Source organism: Aspergillus saccharolyticus (genome assembly GCF_003184585.1).
Source record: "Aspergillus saccharolyticus JOP 1030-1 unplaced genomic scaffold BP01scaffold_1, whole genome shotgun sequence".
NCBI lineage: Eukaryota > Fungi > Ascomycota > Eurotiomycetes > Eurotiales > Aspergillaceae > Aspergillus > Aspergillus saccharolyticus.
In genome coordinates, this window is record NW_020290611.1 from 530,338 (window position 1) to 550,175 (window position 19,838).

General features: G+C 52.8%; 8 protein-coding genes across 8 annotated transcripts; 2 read left to right on the forward strand and 6 right to left on the reverse strand.

The window, feature by feature from the left end:
- Positions 1-271: 271 nt before the first annotated feature.
- Positions 272-2,267, reverse strand: BP01DRAFT_387877 (fungal specific transcription factor domain-containing protein). The gene is made up of 2 exons (XM_025577781.1): positions 2,092-2,267; positions 272-2,032 (listed from the first exon to the last, which is right to left on the reverse strand). The coding sequence occupies exons 1-2, from the start codon at positions 2,117-2,119 to the stop codon at positions 354-356; spliced, it is 1,707 nt and encodes a 568-aa protein (XP_025435706.1). The 5' UTR covers positions 2,120-2,267; the 3' UTR covers positions 272-353.
- Positions 2,268-2,879: 612 nt separating this feature from the next.
- BP01DRAFT_4063 (uncharacterized protein) lies at positions 2,880-4,037 on the reverse strand. Its single transcript, XM_025578767.1, has one exon. It carries the CDS (start codon positions 3,702-3,704, stop codon positions 3,123-3,125), a length of 582 nt encoding a protein of 193 aa, XP_025435707.1. The 5' UTR covers positions 3,705-4,037; the 3' UTR covers positions 2,880-3,122.
- A 2,281-nt stretch (positions 4,038-6,318) lies between these two features.
- BP01DRAFT_4065 (putative nonsense-mediated mRNA decay protein Upf3) lies at positions 6,319-8,405 on the reverse strand. Its single transcript, XM_025578771.1, has one exon. It carries the CDS (start codon positions 8,201-8,203, stop codon positions 6,413-6,415), a length of 1,791 nt encoding a protein of 596 aa, XP_025435708.1. The 5' UTR covers positions 8,204-8,405; the 3' UTR covers positions 6,319-6,412.
- A 136-nt stretch (positions 8,406-8,541) lies between these two features.
- On the forward strand, positions 8,542-10,317 carry sitA (TOR signaling pathway phosphatase SitA). Its single transcript, XM_025572392.1, has 4 exons — positions 8,542-8,894; positions 8,962-9,352; positions 9,409-9,740; positions 9,795-10,317. The coding sequence occupies exons 1-4, from the start codon at positions 8,741-8,743 to the stop codon at positions 10,082-10,084; spliced, it is 1,167 nt and encodes a 388-aa protein (XP_025435709.1). The 5' UTR covers positions 8,542-8,740; the 3' UTR covers positions 10,085-10,317.
- A 371-nt stretch (positions 10,318-10,688) lies between these two features.
- On the forward strand, positions 10,689-12,932 carry BP01DRAFT_331099 (putative phenol 2-monooxygenase). Its single transcript, XM_025573034.1, has 5 exons — positions 10,689-11,355; positions 11,439-12,326; positions 12,374-12,548; positions 12,596-12,712; positions 12,771-12,932. The coding sequence occupies exons 1-5, from the start codon at positions 10,816-10,818 to the stop codon at positions 12,878-12,880; spliced, it is 1,830 nt and encodes a 609-aa protein (XP_025435710.1). The 5' UTR covers positions 10,689-10,815; the 3' UTR covers positions 12,881-12,932.
- A 174-nt stretch (positions 12,933-13,106) lies between these two features.
- On the reverse strand, positions 13,107-14,396 carry BP01DRAFT_419863 (NUDIX hydrolase; the record flags this gene model as incomplete). Its single annotated transcript, XM_025579428.1, has 1 exon — positions 13,107-14,396. The coding sequence occupies exon 1, from the start codon at positions 14,028-14,030 to the stop codon at positions 13,107-13,109; it is 924 nt and encodes a 307-aa protein (XP_025435711.1). The 5' UTR covers positions 14,031-14,396.
- A 373-nt stretch (positions 14,397-14,769) lies between these two features.
- Positions 14,770-16,253, reverse strand: BP01DRAFT_286754 (MCT family MFS transporter; the record flags this gene model as incomplete). Its single annotated transcript, XM_025571471.1, has 2 exons — positions 14,770-16,026; positions 16,086-16,253. 2 exons carry the CDS (start codon positions 16,251-16,253, stop codon positions 14,770-14,772), a joined length of 1,425 nt encoding a protein of 474 aa, XP_025435712.1.
- Positions 16,254-17,734: 1,481 nt separating this feature from the next.
- On the reverse strand, positions 17,735-19,746 carry BP01DRAFT_309671 (putative dipeptidase). Its single transcript, XM_025572393.1, has 3 exons — positions 19,347-19,746; positions 19,069-19,281; positions 17,735-19,013 (listed from the first exon to the last, which is right to left on the reverse strand). Exons 1-3 carry the CDS (start codon positions 19,579-19,581, stop codon positions 18,094-18,096), a joined length of 1,368 nt encoding a protein of 455 aa, XP_025435713.1. The 5' UTR covers positions 19,582-19,746; the 3' UTR covers positions 17,735-18,093.
- Positions 19,747-19,838: the final 92 nt, after the last annotated feature.

Here is a 19,838-nt window from a genome sequence, read left to right on the forward strand (position 1 = left end):
CCCTACACAGCAGTCAAAGGCCCGGTAAGAATGAAGACAAAAGAAACACGAACTGTGTGCGGATAAGTTGATTGAAATACGGTTCGAAATAAGGTCAGTCAACAGCGACCGACAGCGGGAGGGAAGTTTATCTCCAAGTCCGAAGCACTAACCTCCTTTTAGCCGTGGCAACTCCAGCCCAAGCAGCAACCCTGGATTGAAGCAAGTAATCAAGTTCAGTTACGCTTATGAGCATATTGAGAAATATTCATACATGCATCTAACACGACCACATATTTCATACAAGAAGAGTATCCCGCGAGTACTTTCATTATCCGCTAGTCCCTTGCACGTACAAACCATCCTTTCCCTTGTCACATAGTCGGGCCATTAAATGGAAAACTATCCCATAGTGGCAATTCCATTCCAGCCCAGCCTGCGAGCATTGAACCGTAGGTCGCAGGATCCAAGGCCGTTAAGCCATCAATGCCTGGCCACGGATCAAGAAATCCGAGTGGTGGTATATCAGAAATCTCCTCGCTGGAAGAAGCGGTTGCGCCAGTATGAGTTTGTGTTGAAAAACGGCGATCGCTGAGGCTGAAAAGCTTGCTGACGTATCGACGTCCAACCTGCTGCGTGTGTTGTACGAGGCGCTGACGCTGCTCGTAGACGGCGTTTCTAAGGAGACTGAGGATCTCGAGGTAGTGAGCAGCTTGAGCGGATCGCTCAGAAAGCATACGCAGGATGTCGAGAGCTTCATCATAAGTTTCCTCTTGCAACGGGTCGGCTTCTTTCCGAGAAAACATTGAAAATCCCAGCACTAGTCCGGCGGCAAATATAAAAGCCTTGAGAATGCACATGTTACTCAGCAACAGATGAGATTGGTAGACTTCCGAACATGTCTGAATCATATATACGGCCGAGTCAGTACAAGCTGCCGCCAGCTGAGAATATGCCGGTTCTTCATTGACTCCATCTGTGTCGGCACCTATGGGACTGCGATTCAACTGTGCTAGACGAAAGCCGAGTACTGATATCAAGAAGGGGCGTGTCACTATGATGACGGCAAAGTGATAGGTGCAAGCGACGTGAAGATTGCCGATGATGTGCTGGTGAGCCATAGGCTGTTCGTAGTCGTTGTCAGGGGGCGCTAAGAGTGATTCAGGGAGGTCATCGCTCCAGCCTTTTAGCTTCTTCAAGAGAACGTCGGCTGCATCAGCTGAGGCTGCCTGCTTTCCGTAAAGGCCACTGATAGTTTCATCTATAATGTTCGATAATCTGTATGAAGCGACCAAGCTCCTTTGAGCCTGGCTGTTGGTGGTTGAGGATGTGATAGAGGCGTCCCCTGAGTCCAAGCGTATCGGGGGCGTCGCAGCTGCTCGACCGAGGATGGAGCTAACGAGCAAGTCCAGCACACAAAGACTCATCCAAACCCGTGCTCTGAGATCTTGTTCCGTTGTTGGGACGGTTCCCGCGAGGTCGGTAAGCTGTAGTCCCAGTGCCACTGCAGCGCGCACAGCCACACCTAGGTACATGAATGCAGCGTTTCTGCGACAGGCGCCTAGCATATAGTATGACAGGAGAAGAAAAAGGCGCACCAGATCCATGCTTGGGTTTTCGAGCATCCCTGCAAACGCGCTACGCTGAGCACAAGCAAAGAAGAACTTCTCAGCGCGATCTGCTGACGGATGCGGCTTAGAGGCTTGCGCTCCAACTGCGATCACAATGCTCAGCAGAGCTAGCTTTGTTTGGTCTATATTATCCTTATGTCTGGTGTTCGGTCCAGGCGGCGTTTCCAGAAGCTGCATGGCTTCTGCTTCTGAGAGGACATTCATGAAGCCGCTTGTTGCTGTGATGTAGGCCTGAATATAGTAACGCTGCTGACGCAAATCGATTTCAGGATCTAATTCAGACGGAATGTCATCTGATGACTCTGTCTCTAGCATGTCCTCGCTTTTCATATTGTGAGAGAATTGCGAGGGCCCAATACACTGTGTCACAGTGTCTCGGACCAGCTGCAGGAATGACAGGGAGGCAGCTTTGCCAATGTAAACTAGATAGTCACCTCATGAGGAGCGGGTCTAACTCAGGTGAGCTCAGGAGCAAGCATACCTCGTTCCCCGCGAAGGTTACGTAGCATGCGCGGAAGGGTTCTGTGTGGCGTTTCCGGAGAAGGAGGCCCTGCTTCAAGGACAGAGGCTGATGGCCCAGAACCTGGAGAAACTTGGGTATCGTGAACGTGACTTTCAGAGAACGATAGGCTTGTAGTAGTAGAGTTCTGATTGACAGAATTCGGACCTGGCGGAATGTTCCTGTCCGGTCGTCGGCCACTAGCACGAGGGGCTGGGACACAGATGTCGGCTCGACCGAGCCGGACACATTTCGCACATGGGAACGTGCCACTGCATCGCTTCTTGGTTGTCCGACAGGCTATACAAGCTTCGTAAGCCCGCAGTCGATTGTCAGGGTGTACCTTCGGTCGCGGCATGGCATTTGAAAAGGCCGTTAATTCGAGGGTAGTAGTGTCGCGGTGTGTCAAAAGACCCGTTCTGGAGTGCCGTTCCAGCAGGATCTGCTATCTCATTTGATTGGTGATTGGCATGAAGGCTCGCAGAGACCTATTACCAGAGATCTCAATGCGACCAAGTACCACGAGGAATTGAGAGTAACGAGTAGGAATACTTGATCCTTCCCCAGGAAGTTGTGGAGTGGTTGTTGTATCTAGACTGTCTCCACCGGCCCGTCGGTAACCTTTACAGTAAGTGGCCAGGAGTTCGGGTGACGGCAACTTCAATGGCGGACCCCACACTCCGATAAGCCTGGATAAGCCTGTTATCGCTACATTCACCTTCTGACTTACGCAACTACGCACGTATGTATAATACGACAAATCTGAGCATCGGGAGAATTGATCAATAGTTTCAAAGTCAGATACCTTCTGAGAGAGTGACAAGATGACTAAATCTCAAATTTCAAAGAATCACAAAACTACCAGAGTCAAACAAACAAGACTGCACAACAATCCTTCCTCGCCCTGCGACGCAGCGCCGCTGCTTTTGGTCGGTGTGCATGGTGTCTCAACATCGGCTCAGGCTCAGGCCATCTAGGCCAGCTTGCCTGAAAGAAGCGCGCTCGCGCCGCATCTACTTTTCACTGGCACACTCCTTGGCGAACTTGTCAATGTAGCTTGGCAAAGTCTTCTGCCAGACAGTCGCGTCAGAGTCGAGCTCCTTGATCTTGTCGCATTTAGCCTCAGTGATATTGAGGGAGCCCTGTTGCAACTGGTTAAGATGGTTCTTGAAGATAGGCTCGGCAGCCTTGAATGCACAGAACCCATAGTCGACGAGCCCTTGGATATCGTTGCAGAGGGGCTTGTTGCCCTCAGCAGAGCAACTCTTCTGGACGGCGGCCGCGGCCTGGGTCTGGAGCTGCTTAAACTGAGCCTGCTCGGTGGCGGAGATGCCCAGCTTTTGGTCCACGTCCCGAATCAGCTGCGGGAGGACTTGGTTTCGCACGTAGGAGTTGTGCTGATTGATGGTGGCGGTGCAGTCCTGCTCACATACTTCCTTATGGAAGTACTCCAGGAGCTGCAGAGGCTTGTTGCCCAAGACCTTGGGAATTTCCAAGCAGCTCTCCGGAATGTTGGAGAGAGAGGGAGAACCGGCGGCGTTGGCGGCTGAGAGGAAGGTGGAAGCCACCACGACGGTAGAGATATTGAGCTTCATTGTGAACGGCTGAAAAGAGATTCGTAGTAGAGTGGTTTAGATTGAGTTGACTCGGATTGCTTGCTTGTCGATGATGTCTTCAAGGTCAGCAGAGGGGGTTTCTTATATTTGTTTTCACAGACTCAGGCTGCCCCGCGGTCATACAACGATACAAGCCCTTCCATCCTACTTCACACATGTGCCTGGATACGGATCGCGATTGAATTTCCTTTGTCGTCTGAGGGTTTGTTTCAACCTGGATTCTCCAAGCACAACGATGCAGAAGTTCTGCTGCAAGTCTCAAGCATCGCAGATCAGCCCGAGAGATCTGCTCCAAAACAACCCAAGAATGAGTCGACCCTGAACGGAACAAACAGCCACCAAGCGTCGCCTTGAACCCTATCTCTACACCGTGCGGATGAAACTGACGCAGTGGGCACGGCTGATCGACGTTTCGACCAAAAATTGAAGATGGTCTGAATATTCTAGAGACTCTGCTATGCCTGGCCGGCTGATTTAGCCGTTGCCCTCAATCGTTTCAGATGAGATCATACTTTGCATGACCCGAGGCATAGTGGATTCTTTTGTTATGTCAAGGTTCCTGGTCCCTTCTACTGACGGGGGCTGAAAAATTGGAAATTTCTCTAACAAGTAGCCGAGATTCTGCCCGGCCGAGCTTCAGCCCGGATGCAACCTGCCTCGCCCCGAATGGCACACGAAATCAATGATCTTCAGTCCGCGTCTGAAGTTGATGAGATTGTGCCGGGTTTACAGTATAGAATCGATACATCAGTTGCCGAAGTGGCCGGGCCCCCATCCGTGCGCACAGGGTTCGATGACTGAAATGCTCCGTCACGACCAAAACCCTGATTCATGAGATACGGTCGGTGATGTAAACAGCTGGCTCCAAGAGCCGATACTCGAAGTCTTAGATGACAAGGAGGACGGAATCGTGCTTATTCAAGGAAACCCTGGCAACCTTCGAAACATGATGACGTGACAGAAGAAAGCGATCATGCGGTGGAAAATGGCATCGAAAGGACCGAGGTTAGAAAGACCCAAGTCCATCTAATGAAGACTTCCAGGAGCGACATTAGAAGCCGAACCCAGGTAAATCGAACCTGAGGGCTTGAATCCAGAGGAATGTGATTATTGGGCCGACTCTCGATAGTACTCCATAGAATGCATTGCGAGGCTGTAGCTCAATGTATTCCTCAGGCAGCCACACAAGCCGCATAAAGCTTAAGAAACGACCACAGCGATACTAGTTGACTAACCTAGCCATATTTTCATTACCTAACCAAAAAAAGAAATTAGAAAATTTTCGGTGACACGGCACAGATTGGGACAGCGTACACTAGCGATGGTTGAAAAAGCAGCGGAGACACGCAAATTTTCACGCCCCACTATTGGCCCACCCAGAAATCTCAGATACAAACACATCAAACCCACCTGACCTCGCTTGTGGTTAGCGCGGCCGCACCCCCCAGCACCTCCCGTATAAAACCCTGCTCAACCCCGTCCATTTCGAAAAGTAAGCGACTCTACGTGAGTGATTCCTCCCCCTACCTTCGAGACTCCAATCTCGAGGACACCACAACAACATGATGAGAGAACCAGTCCAGCTAACCTTTCTCCTTTATACAGTTCAAAGAATCACTTTAGAGTAGACGTCCCACTTCTGAGCTCTTCTAAAGAGCCACAGAATCCCCACCCTTGCTGATGACTGCTATGTCCTCGATGCCCTAAAGTGAAGCCGTTTTACTTCCGACTCGACCGTGCTTGTGCTGCGCTCTGTTACGATCTGTCTTCGGACGGGCTCGTTTCGGGTGTTTAGCCTGGCAATTTTTTGGTCCAGGGAGTGGTGATGATCTTTACCTTGTCGTGACGTCTTGACTTCGGTCGGTCTGACTTGGTGGGTGTCGAGGAGGTCTGAAAGGTGTTTTCCCTCTTTTTACACTTAAATGTCGGTGTTTGGAGGTTTTTGCTCAATCTTGCTATGCTCATTTCACAAATCAATATCATTATATCTTCGTCAAAACTTTTTCCGCTCGTAGAAATCTGTAACTCTCTGTATCTGATCCGGTCTTGCGCGTCTTCGGGCCAGCAAAAACCCTGCTACCCGTTGTGGTGCGCCGGCTGGCATGCGCTACTGAACAGGCTTCTACGAAGACAGATCGTCCACCTGCCGTGATCTTCGACAGTCAATGCACTACAACAAAGCTTGTTTTATCGGAAGTTGTGTCCTTCGTCTGCTGCAGACTCGACCGTCTTTTATTGTTCATAGCTATGTAACAACTAAGAACACTGCAGTGTGCTTGTTATGGGATCGATCCTTCCTGGTAGAACGAATTGGCGACCAGGACAACCTTCGGTGGTGAAATTGCGCCCATGACGATCACTGCAGCTGACGAATAGCAAAGCCCGTGGCTGGCGGAGATGATAGCTGTAGGAAGCCCTTTTCTCATGTCCGAAGACCGGCGAAGACTTGATATCGCGTCTGCAGAGGGGGCTCTGACAATCCGGCCTCATATAGTACATATAGTGATGAAACCTCTGGCGCCAGATGCTCCGTGCATGTGGATATGGAGAATGTCCCACCTAGAAAGCGAGCCTTCCATGTGTGATTCCGCTGCGTGCAGGCGAGAAGAGCACGCGAGTGACGAACATCTACATGTTGTTGCTCTGGAAGATCGTTTGCAATCGAGGATCGCACACTCCCAGCTCCTTTACTTGGCGTCCGCGCTGCCTTTGTTCTCTGTGTTTCCGACGTTGGCATTCGCATTTCCACCGCTGCCACCCTTCGAGCCGCCTTTGCCCTTTGAACCTCGTCCACCGCGCGGTCCCCGAGATGAGTTCCCTCCGGATTTACCCTCGGAAGCCTTCTCGCTTTTGCTGTTGTTGGTATTGGCATTGCCTCCGCCGGTGTTTGACTGCGAATCACCACGACCACCTTTACCGCGACCCTTCTCGCCTCCGGGGTTTGCCTTGCGCTCCAATACGACAACTTGACTCTGGGCAACCGTGACGGGGCTTGCAGCCATGGCTTTCTGTAATCCTTCCGGCTCAGCAAAGTCGACGTAGCCAAAGCCCTTCTTCTTATCGATTTCAACCTTTGTGACTTTTCCGAATGCAGCAAATGCAGTTTCCAACAACGGCTCGGTGACACCTTGGGACGGATTCGCATGCTTCAAGAAGGCTTGAGTAGCCGTGGCTGCGGCGGCGGCCGGGGCCGGTTTTCCTTTCGATTTGGAAGGCTTCGAGATTATGCTGACGGGGGGTGTACCAGCCTCCGATGGCTCATTGGACTGTTGCTGAGCGTGGCCACGACCTCTACCCTTGGAGCTCTGCGAAGAATTGGCATCCTTCGACGACCTGCTGGAGGCCTCCTTCTTTGGCGGCTCTGAGGTGGTAGCGTTGGCTTGCTCATTCTTCGAGGGTTCGGAGCCCGCAGTCGCGGTGCCTTTGCCGCCCCGGCGACGGCCACCAGCTGGAGCCAGTCCAAGATCACGTTGGACAATCTTGGCAGCCGCAGAGAGATTCCCACGCTCCCTCTTTCGTTCCGAGGTTGGCTGCGGTGTATCTTTCGGAGAGTCTTTCGAACCCGAACCCGAGGACTTCGCGGCCTGCTTGGACGCAACACTAGCCGCCTGCTTATTCGCTACCTTGACGGCCTCCCTGGTCGCCCTCTCAGACCGGCTTTTCCTTTCCGTCTTCTCTGCAGCGGCCGGCTGAGTCACCTCTTTGTCGGAGCGTTGAAGCAGCTTCTTTGCCTGAACCTTCTCCGATTTAGAATCCTTGTCTGACTTGTGGCGCGAGGATTTGCTGGACTCCTTTGCTTTGTTGGCCTTCTTATCCTTGATGTACTGCACCAGAGGCGTGATTAACACCGCGTCCTTCTTGTCCTCCGCATCTGCAGCCGAGTCGAGCGCAGATGGCTTTGCAATGGGCTGAGTCAGGCTCTCAAGGAAGGTGATGAAGTCGGGATCCTGATCGATGGTTCCCTGACGAGCGTCCTTGCGCGAACGGCTGCCAGGTGTTTTGGCAAACGGCGCAAACTCGACCGAGGGGGGGCCCACAAGAACATTGTCATTGAAAGTGTTGCGGGCATCTTGGAAGGACGTCTGCCGAACATGGGTGGAAAGCGGGAGAGTATGTTCGCCGGAAACGACGCGGATGTAAGCTCGGGAAGGTCGAGATGGTTTGGCCGAACTATTTGTGACGATTAGATTTAGTCCACAGCAAGCCCAGGGGAATGACGGGTTATACTCTTTAGACACCTTGCCCGGCTTGTAGACAAACCAATCGACCTTTCCAGCTCCAGTCTTCCAATCGGGGCCGAGAGCGGTCTCAAACTCGGCCTGGGTCAACCCTGGCGGAAGGCGCCTAATGATGAGCTTCAGTCGCGGCACGGGAGGCTTGGGGGCTTTCTTAGTTGTCGCTGAGGCATTCTTTTGCGTCGCAGCTGCTGGTACTTGCAGGACGCCTCCTGCCGACTTGCCGGTGAGGATCTGCGTCATCGCGGATATCAAGGCTCTTTCGGTCTGAGCGACCCCCGCCCTGACCAAGAGTGTGAGTGAGCGAACGGAATCGGTGTAGAACGAGAAGAACGAATTGAGGGAGAAACTCGTGATGCCAGTAGTGATGAAAGTAAGCAGACTCTCCCAACACCACACCTTCTAGTCCTGCCTCGAGATCGCGAGGAGGGTGCCGTCATGTGAATGTAAGTAAGTGTTAAGCTTGATCACTCTTGCGTCGGCTGGCGGCATCCCGCCAGGAGTGGAACACGTGACCGGTGGCCATGCCCAACATCAATCACATCTTATTCACCCTGCGGGGAAGAACCCGCTAATGCGCATCCAGCTCAGCATACTTGGTGTGTCCCGGGGTGTGCGAGTCGCTTTCCTTTTAGACCATCTCCTCCTAGTTCGCTCATTATACCTTTTACGTCGCCTCTCGTTAAAGTCATTACTTCGCCCTTCCTCCTTTCGCCTAGGACCTGCTGTGCTCGCGACCCCTCCATTCCGCAGTGTGGCGCCAGCAGCATCATCATCATCATGGTAGACAGTAAGGTCCCTCAGCCGGGGCCGGCCAAATTGAAGCGCAATGCAGGCCCCGATGAGTGGCTTGAAGCAGCAAAGGACTGCAAGTACCTGTCGGAGTCGCACATGAAACAGCTTTGTGAGATCGTCAAGGAGTTTATGATGGAAGGTAGGCGCTTCGTCTGACATCGGCCGTGTCCCTTGAGACAGAATTTGACGCAACCGCCGGCCTGTAGAATCGAACATTCAGCCCGTCTCCACCCCCGTCACGATCTGTGGAGACATCCACGGTCAATTCTACGATCTGCTCGAGTTGTTTCGAGTTTCTGGCGGCATGCCTAACGAGTCCGAAGTCGAGCCCCCCAAGACATCTCCCTCCGTCATCACCTCCGACGATATTGAGCCTCCATCCACCATCAGTGATCCTAAACTACGCAAGAAGCTTCGTAACTCGGGAAGTGCGGAAGGCGATGACACGGCCTCGGTAAGCAGTCAACGAGGCCGATCATCGAGTGCAGGATCGAACGATGTGACTCTGAACCGCAATTTTGTTTTCCTCGGGGATTACGTCGACCGCGGATATTTTTCCTTGGAGACTTTGACGCTCCTCCTCTGTCTCAAGGCTAAGTAAGTGCCTATTGTCTGTTTTTAGCATATATAGGTTCTGACTTCTTTGACGCCAGATACCCTGATAGAGTCACGTTGGTGCGTGGCAATCATGAATCTCGCCAGATCACCCAGGTTTACGGATTTTACGAGGAATGTTTTCAAAAGTATGGCAACGCGTCTGTATGGAAGGCCTGCTGCCAGGTATTCGACTTCATGACGCTAGGCGCGATCATCGACGGCCGGGTGCTGTGTGTCCACGGAGGACTGAGTCCGGAGATCCGGACGCTTGATCAAGTCCGTGTTGTCGCTCGAGCGCAGGAGATTCCCCACGAGGGTGCCTTCTGTGACCTGGTCTGGTCAGACCCGGATGACGTTGAAACTTGGGCTGTCAGTCCCCGAGGAGCCGGTAAGCACGCATATTTTACGATCATCCCAGCTGCAGTTTCTGACTTCAGGCTAGGTTGGCTTTTCGGCGATAAAGTCGCGGACGAATTCTGCCACGTCAACGACCTGACCCTGATTGCGCGAGCGCATCAGTTGGTGAACGAGGGGTACAAGTACCATTTCACCAACCAGAACGTGGTCACGGTATGGAGCGCGCCCAACTACTGCTACCGATGCGGTAACCTCGCCTCGGTGTGCGAGGTCAACGATGACCTCAAGCCGACGTTCAAGCTCTTCAGCGCAGTGAGTGACGACCAACGACATGTTCCGACATCGCGGCCGGGCCGCAGCGAATACTTTCTGTAAATTATCACATTGCTATTTGTTTTGTGGCCATGATCTCCGTGGACATCTCAAGGCGTTTAACCGCACCGGCGCTGGCGTTGGGAGTGAATACAACAGGATGGTGCTCACGCTTCAGTTGGGTATGAGCAAGTGATACATAACGACCGAGGCATTAATGAGATTATTATCACTATTATCGAGTTTAAACTGCTATGTTTCTAGGATACATTAGTTCACGGTGGGGAAATAAATCGAATGATGAATGACTAAATTATACTAGCGGGTGGTGACTTACATAGCAGGGAAAATCGCCTGTAATTCACTTTCCTACTCCAAACCCATGATATGATGCGTCCTCTTCCACCGACTTTGACATCGGTGCACAGACCCCAGCACTGACAGGTTACTTAAGTTCTATGCGCGATGCTGCAATTCAAGAAAACTCACCGTCCGAGATCCAAGAAATCGCGGAGAGGCTACCGTGCAGTGGATCCACCTGATTGGAGGCTGGCGCGCGACCGAGGGACCCCCGGCATGCAACTACCGGACCCCGGAATCGATTCCGGGCCACACGGGAGCAGCAACTGTAAGTACTGTACAGGAAGTACTTACTCACGGAGCCCATCCCGTATACTGTACGAGGGTATATAAAAACCAACCTCGACAATGGCGTCCCCAACCAGCTTTCTCATTTCCGCAAGAGGCTGTTTCACTCCTCCCTCTGTATCAAATCACACTACATCTCCGAACAAATGACACCCCCAACCCACCAAGTCGACGTCCTCATCTGCGGCAGCGGGTCCGCGGGCCTCTGCGCGGCAACTTGGCTCGCGCGCTACGGCCTCCGCTGCAAGATCCTCGAGCGCCGCTCCGGCCCGATGACCATGGGCCAAGCAGACGGGGTACAGTGTCGGACGGTGGAGATTTTCGAGAGCTTTGGGATCGGCGACGAGCTGCTGCGCGAATCGTACCACGTGCTCGAGGTGGTGTTCTGGGCCGCCGACGAGGAGTCCGGGGCGATTCGCCGCACGGGCCGGACGGCCGATACGCAGCCGGGATTGTCGCATCAGCCGCACGTCATCCTGAACCAGGCGCGGATCAACATGCTGATGATTGAGGCGATGCGGCGGTTTAACGGGCAGGAAATTGACTATGGGTATACGGTGCGGGGGATTGAGGTGGATGAGGCCAAGGTGGCAGGCGCAGACCCGGAGGCGTATCCTGTGACGGTGACGGCGGAGAATATGAAGGAGGCGGGGAGAGTTGAGAGGTTTGAGGCGAAGTATGTTTTGGTATGTTCCTTGCTTGTTTGTGTACTTTTTGTTTTGTCTCTGGTAGAGGGGAGAAGTGGCTAATTGTGGCTGGTGGGGATTAGGCGTGCGATGGAGCGCATAGTACGGTGCGCAAGGCTTTGGGGTATAGTATGATTGGGGATAGTACGGACGCTGTCTGGGGGGTAATGGACATGGTGCCCCGTACGGACTATCCGGATATCCGGAAGAAGTCGACGATTCGCTCGAAAGCAGGGAATCTGCTGATCATCCCGCGAGAAGGGGAGAGCGATAATCTGACGCGATTCTACATTGAGCTGCCCGCGGGGACCAGAGCCAAAGATGTCAAGCTGGAGGATTTGCAGCAAGCCGCCAGGCTGATCCTGAGTCAATATCAGATCGAGTTCGTGGAGACGGTCTGGTGGTCTGCGTATGCCATCGGCCAGCGTCACGCGGACTGTTTCCACAAGGACTACCGAGTGTTCCTGGCGGGCGATGCTTGCCATACCCATTCCCCCAAGGCCGGGCAGGGAATGAATGTGAGTCTGCAGGATGGGTACAACATGGGCTGGAAGCTGGCCTCCGTCCTGCAAGGGCTCGCCCCGCCGTCGCTGCTGGAGACCTATGTGCTCGAGCGGCAGAAGGTGGCGATCGACCTGATCAACTTTGACCGGTACTTTGCCAAACTCTTCTCCTCGAAGGGAGAGGCTTCTCCGCAGGAGTTCCAGGAGGGATTCATCAAGTCCGGGAAGTACACTGCCGGTCTCACGGCTAAGTATGATGAGTCGCCCATTACGTCTGATACGGGGGCGTCAGAAGAGTTTGCTACGAATGTCGTCGTGGGGATGAGGCTACCCAGCGCACAGGTGGTGCGACACTGCGATTCGAAGCCTTTGCAGCTGGCGACGACCCTAAAGTCCGATGGCAGGTGGAGAGTCATCGCCTTTGTTGGCGATCTTGGCCTTCCTCAGAACCGAACGAGGTTGGATGCTGTGAGTATCTCTGCTCATTATAAGGAAATCCAACTGACCCGCCGCAGCTGGGAAGCTATCTTAGCTCCAGTGATAGCCCCTTGCAGACATATCGTCTGAAGGACGGCAACGCAGACAGCTTGATCGAGCCGATCTTGGTCGGATACGGCCAGCGACATGGTATCGAGCTCGATGAAATCCCGCAGTGCTTTTACCCGGTCACTGGCAAGAACCAGACAAGAGGTGAGTGGATCCGTGAGGGGTGTGAGCATGCCACTGACAAGAGGAAGACCTTCACAAGATATTCTTCGATGACGAAAGCTACAACAAGGGCAATGGACATGTGTACGAGCACCTGGGGATCAGTCCCGAGAAGGGCGCTATCATAATCGTGCGTCCCGATCAGTGTACGTCTCTCTGTTTATTCTTGGGGAGGGGAAGAGAGTGTCTAACTGACACAAACAGACGTGGCTACGGTGCTCAGTCAGGACGAGTACCAACAAGTGGGCAAATTCTTCTCCCGATGCCTACTACCACAGGAAGCCGCAGGCTCAGTATCAGCGAGCAAGCTATAAGATTGACGAGATCGCATTTACATACCTATCTATACCCAACCCAGCAATCCATTATCTACAGTATAGTACTGTACATACATACACCAGAAAGAAAGAGAATCCTTTTCAATCTACCATACACGTAAAACAACAACCCAAACCATTAATCTATCTATTCCCACACACAAACAATCCACTTCTAATCAACCTCCGCCCCTCTATACCAAGTTGGAAAACACCCTCCATCCTAACACAACCCCCTCAAAGCCTCAAACCCCATAACCACATCCCTCCCAGACCCCCCAACAAACCCCGTCCCCAACCTCCCACTCCCACCCCCAGCTCCCCTCTTACTCTTCTTCCCACCAGAGACAAACCTGCGAACCTCCCCCTCTCTCACCCACGCAAAGCCCCGATACACATTTCCCCGCACCCGCACCATCTCCTCCCACCCCTCCACCGCCGCCTCGCGCACCTCCACCGCAAACGTCAACTTCATCTCCTGCAGCAGCATCCCGCGCTTCATCTTCGTCCACTCGTCCACGGCCACGAGATCCACGAACCGCGAGACATGGAACCCGGTCTCCTCGCGGACTTGGCGCGCGATGCCCGCTAGGACCGTCGCGTCGAGAGTGGGGTCCAGTAGACCACCGGGGGTTTCCCAGTGGAGGGGGTGGGAATCTGTTGCGGTGCGTTGGAGGAGGAGGGTCTGTAGGGGGGTTTCTGTTTCTTCCGAGGTGGGGGTGGAAGAGGGGGTTGTTGCGGGGGTGGAGGTTGGGCTGTTGTTTGTAGTTGAGGGGGTGGATGTGGTGGATGGTGGAGTTTGAGGAGGTTCTCCTGGATTTATTGGTGTTGTTGTTGAGGGAGGGGTGGTGGGTGATGTAGTTGTAGTTGTAAATGTAGATGTAGATGCGCTTGGAGATACATTTCTTGGCGTCAAGCGCCCCGGTACTGCTGCCTCAACAGCAACAGCGAGAGAAACATCATCCTCCTCCGGCGCAGCGGTCGAAAAGATCAAAGCACTGGCGACGATGTTGTGGAACTGAGGACGGGCCGCCGCCCAGGCGGACAACGGGATGTTGTATTCCTCCAGATGCGATGGCACAATGTACGAAGTTGGCCGGAGTTGTTGCGGAGGTGATTGTGGTTGTGGTTGTGGTTGCGGGATCATCGTTGTTATGTTATGTATGTTATGTTATAGTACGGTGTACGGGGCAAAAACAGCAGCAGGACGGAGGAGGCGTCTATTCACAGTTCACATTTAAGTCACTTCAACAACTTCAATGTTCATAAGGTTCAAAAAGAAGGCAATCCAAAAACTCAGAGAAAGAGAGAGAGAGAGAGAGAGGGAAGCACCTCTCCATTGATAAACCCTTCCCCCTGCCTCTCACCTCCCTTTTGCCTCCAGTTCTTTCGGTGTGCATCACAGAAAAAGTAAGAAACCACCTCGCAATCTGGCGGTCAAGAATTTCCCTTCCCTACAGCAGAAAAAAAAAAAAGGATTCAGCTAATAATTTTTTAGGCCGATCTGATGGATCTCACTTCTTGAATCTATCAGTCCAGGAAAAGACAAAGAAAAAGGAAACAAGAAAATAAAAGAATTTTTAAAATTTAAGGTGTGACAAGTGACAGAAACACAAGGAGGAAAAAAGAGGCCAATTTATTCACCTATATTATACTTCCCATGTATCCTCAAATGGATGGATCTATCTACTACTCCGTACTAATCTCTCGTATGCCCAACTGGTTTCTCCTTTTTTTCAGTCCAACCAGCCAGAATCAGGTAAACCAAATAAGGTGTTTCTTCTGTCACTTCTTCCAATCCCTCTCCTCTCTTGTGTCTTTCCTCTTTTTTTTTTGGTGCCTCTTTGTGTTTTTTCATATTTTTCATTTCCTGTTGTCACACCCTCTCACACACGACACCAACGCACCATTTCACGTCCCAGCCTAACGGGATGCCTCCAGACCGACTCCCTTGTCACCTCTTCTCCTTTGGCACATACCACCACATCAGCCAATTCCTTGTGTGGACTCGCCTGCTCGCATTCTTCCCGCTGATTTTGTTGGACCTTCCACCCTCGCACAAACCAGAGACACAGCGCCGCCGCAATGTAGACCATCCCCGAAAACACCTGCACCTGTTGGTAGGCTGCCGGGCCCCATGCCGGCCGCCGTAGGGCCTGCGCGATCGCCTCGCCAAACGCCCCAGGCGAGATCAGAACAATCCAAAGAATGCTCAGCGCCCCGGGCAGATCTTGCAGCCCAATCACCTCGACAATGACCGGGGCCACCGTGGCGAAGAAGGTACCCGACACCATGCCCCCGATCGTAGCGAAGACCGAAACCACCGCCATGTTCTGGGCGGGGAGCCAGATCGCGAAGCAGAATCCCGCGCACACCAATGACAGCGCCGTTGCGACGTTCAGCCGGCCCAGGCGATCGCTCAGCAGCCCAACAAGCGGTCGCCCGACCCCCTGGCCCAGGTTATGCAGCGCGCCGACCAAACTGCTCTGGTGGGACGACAGCCCGATCGAGACGGCGAAGTTCGGCAGGCTGAAGTTGATCGCGACAAACCCGAGCGTGCTGAAGATCGCCCAGCCCAGCAGCAGCACGAACTCCGTCCGCTTTAGCAAGGGGAATTTGAATGCCGTGTGTCTGCTCGCCGTCGCCTTGTGCCGATCGCGCAGGAACGCCGCACTCACCAGGTTGGCTGTGAGAGAAACCAGCGCGAGGGTGCGGTATGTCCAGCCAAGCCCAATGTTCTCGATCATGGACTGAATCGCTAGCGAGTAGATGATTCCACCCGTCCCAGCTCCGGCGGCGGGGATGGCGTTTGCAATGCTTCGCTTGCGCTCAAACCACTGTGCTGGAATCCCCAGGTACGTCATATAGATGACCCCCATACCGGTTCCAAAGCAGACTCCCTGAGCGAGGAACAGCTGCCACATTGTCGTGGCGTAAGAAGCGGCAATTAGACCTCCACTTTGGACGATGATGCCCCCGATGAGGGTGGCATGAGTGCCGTGTTTTCGAATTAAGTAGACGGTGAATGGAGCCATCAGATATGCGCAGCCTATCGATAAGCCGCCCACCATCGAGTAGGCGAAGGACGTCGTACCAGGAAAGACATTGTTGGTCATGTAGTAGGACAAAAAGATGCCATAGCTCTTGAAACTTGCGTTAGTCTCTGACTCGCCCGAGATGCTCATGCCACCCATGGACTCACCCCATTGATACCCCAGGTATTGACTTGCAACCAGAAAACGCAAGCCACCACCACCCAGCCATATCCGCCATCCGGAGCTGGTTGGCCATGCTCGATCGTCATATCCTGCTTCACAGTCGATTCATGGCTTAGGCGATCATCGCTTTCGGACGATTGCGCATCGTCCATCCCGCCACCAAGATGCCTGATCTCATTATTCTGCATGGAATCCATGTTGGAGAAGACAACAATCCTATCGGAATCCCCGTCCAAAGTACACTACATCCTAAAAACCCGAGATGAAACAGCGATGCGGAGAATTAAATAGCACCAGCTTTGAAGCTCTGTCAAAGCTTGCTTCCAGAGGGAGAAAACACCGCCGACGACATTCTGCATCCAAAATTCTCCGCACAGAACACGCAGAACAATCTACTCCACAGGGCTGGAATGTACTATTACCAAGCTTGGAAGAGCTCGCTCCGGGAGAAGCTTCATAGCCAAGCGTTCGAACCCCAAACGACGTGATTCCTGATTTGGGGACCCTCAAGATCGCAAGGGAGGTGTAGCGCTTGCGCAATGCGATGAAGGGGCCGAGCTTTTCAGGTGTCTATCTTCCCTCTTATGGGATACTTCTGGTATGGAAGATGAAGAATGCTGCCATCTCGAGGGTTGGCGCACATCCTGGCGCCAAAAAGCGGTATCCCTTGCTTTGCAGAAGAGCCGATCAGCAAGCTTTGTATAGGTTGATCGTGTTCATGAAACGCTCTTTACGGTGATGACTCGGAGAAGCAATCGCCCTTGTGTGTCTGTTGGTGCGGGTTTGGTCGGCACTTGATGCCCATACTCTCTGCTCCGTGGATCATCCTCTGATTTGCACCCATGGCATATAGAAAGAGGTTGATTTGAGAAGCGTGGTCTCCTTGCCCACATTGCATTACATCATCGCGCTAAATCCCTAGCATGCAGATCTCTGCTGCCCGCCAGGTACACCCTTTGCAGAAGCCTGAGGCACGGCACCTTGAAATGATCCAGTATCGCCTTCTCAAGGAGGAGAGTGGTGAGGTCGAGTCATGCAACCATAGACAAGACGCGCATGTGTGAGAGCCTCCCAGAAGATGATGTCGATGGCGTCAGACAAGCTTTTGGCGACGGTCGACAAGACCGGCCCAGAATAGAAACTCATAGACGCCAATCGGAGGAAGTATGTGCATGCTACCCCAAAAGGGCTTTTGTCAATGGGTGACAATGTCCCATCAGCGTCTTCTGACAGCCATCAAAGCAAGCGCGTCATTAGTGATATGAGGTCTACATTCGAAAGAGATGTGGCTGGTTGTCTAGTTCTGCCGCCATTCCGACTTCGTCCAAGAAGGGCCCATACCATCATCGACGATTTCACTCCAACGCGTGACCGGAGTATACTGCAGGCCCTACGGATCGTCGGATTTGAATGTATCATCTACCATCCTTCCTCTGGATTGCAATGGGAGACAGCCCGTTCCATGACTTTCTGTAAACCCCACAATGCAGGAAGACGCGCGGCCTTCCAAGTTGAAAGTCATACAGTGTGCGATGATTAAGCCGTGATGCTAGGTTTGCCCGTACATAGCGCGGAGGTCTCCACCAGCCTGCTTCAATTTCGACCCGCGATGGTTAGTCAAACCTCTGATCAATTTACGTGTACAAACAGACCAAACCATGATTCGCGGGTGACTGCATGATCCGAAGCTATCGATTGGCCATGGAATGATTGGCAACATCGGAACGGAATTCCAGTCGCAAACCTAAACCCTTGACCCCTAATCTATAGGTAAGGTAGTAAGCAGGTAAGTGTGCTAACTGCCCAACACGGGAAAGTACTGTCACAGCTCCAGATGAGCGTTTCAGATTTAACAAGCCTAGATACGTCATGTAGAACTTCTAAGTGATTGCAATCGCCGAGGTCGCATGTCACCGACTCTGGCTGGCATTACGTGGCTCTGGGTCCAATGGGAAGGGGGATACACGCGTCGAACAATTTGACAAGTCGAAATCAGGCATGAGCTAAGTCATCCTCAGCTGGAAGTGCTCCCTCAGCCTGCAATCTGAGAGCAACGTCATCGACTTCCTTCCACACCCGCAACAGATTGCCTCCAGCTACCTTCCCTGCATCCTCATCACTGACACCTCGCTTCAACAATTCCGCAATCAGATCCGGATATTTTGACACATCCTCAAGACCCTGGGGAACGGTGGGGATACCGTCAAAGTCGCTGCCAAGACCGACGTGATCGAAGCCGATCAGGTTGCCAATATGTAGGATGTGATCCACCACATGTGCCAGGGTAGCAGTCTCGGGCTCGAAATGTGGAAGCCCGCTTGGGTCTTCTGCAGCAGTGCACGAAACAAAATCCGGCGCAAAGTTGATCATAACTAAAGAGTTGCGTGCCTGAACGAGCTCCAGAACATCGTCAGGAACATTTCGAGGATGTGGACACACGGCATAGGCCGAGCTGTGACTGAAGATGACGGGCGCGCGGCTGCCGGCCCACTCGTCTTTACCGGCTCCCAGAACATCCCGCATCGTGTCTGTGCTCACATGGGACAAGTCGACAATCATACCGAGTCGGTTCATCTCGTGAACGAGGGTTTTACCCGCTTCGCTTACTCCATGCCAGAGAGGGTCCGCTTTCTTGATACCACCAGGAATCTCAACCAGGGCCGCGTCGGCATACCGATTGTGGCAATTGTGAGTGAGTGTAGCATATGAGACCCCGAGCGCATGGAAGGCTCGCAATTGGGCCAATGAGTTACCGATTGCATGAAGCCCTTCGATTCCAAGGGGAGAGATGATCTTCCCATCACGGAAGGCTTGGAGAGCAGTGGTGCCATTCGGGGGCGCGGAGAACGTATCGGGGTAAGCCTCTTGTAAGCGCAACATCACGTCTACCTGCTCGAAAGTCTGGCGAACACCTATCATAATCAGTCACGTCCATGAATCACGTGGTTCAAGCTGATTGAAGCTTACTAGTAGCATAGTTTGCGTTGGAGAAGTCGGTCCAGTTGGCAGGACACTGAACAAAGACACTCCAGAAAGTGCCGCCTACTCGTCCTTTGGCCAGTCGGGGGAGATCAACATGGCCTACCAAGCCGCCCTCGGTGAATGGGGTCTTGAAAGCGTCGCCGTAGATGTGATTTTGAAATCTCTCCCGGATGACGATTGGAAGGTCGTCATGGCCGTCTATGCACTTCCATGTTAGTTCTCTGGCCAGGGTCAGATGATCGAATCGTAGAATGAGGCCGTACCTATAAGCGGTGTTCCCGATAAGATCTTGTCCACTCTTTGCTCAATGGACAATGCTGAACGGCATTTCCGAGTAAATACTATGCGAGTATTACTCGAGACAATCCATGTGCACGCCAGCATGAAAGCCAGAGCCATCCGGCTCTTGTTGCGTGCCCAGAACGATCGTGTTTGGTATTGAGGTCTGGTGGCATCTGATAAGAGCACACCTGATTCGGGATCGAGCTTGGAGTTCATTTTTGGAGGGAGAAAGCGCGAACTTATGGCAGATGCGGAACAGCAGTTCTTCCTGTTTCAGCTCAATATTATGAAAGAAGAGAGGGCTTGAAGCGAGAAGCGGCGGAGAAAAAGGGGAGGCACTGCAGTGTTACTGCAACAATGCTCAGGTTGTCTCGTCGCAAGGCGCCCATACTTAAGTTAACTACTCCGTACTATCAGTAGTGCTTGTGCTTGTTATCAGCGCCGGCAGAGGGACCGGATGACAAATCTCGAGT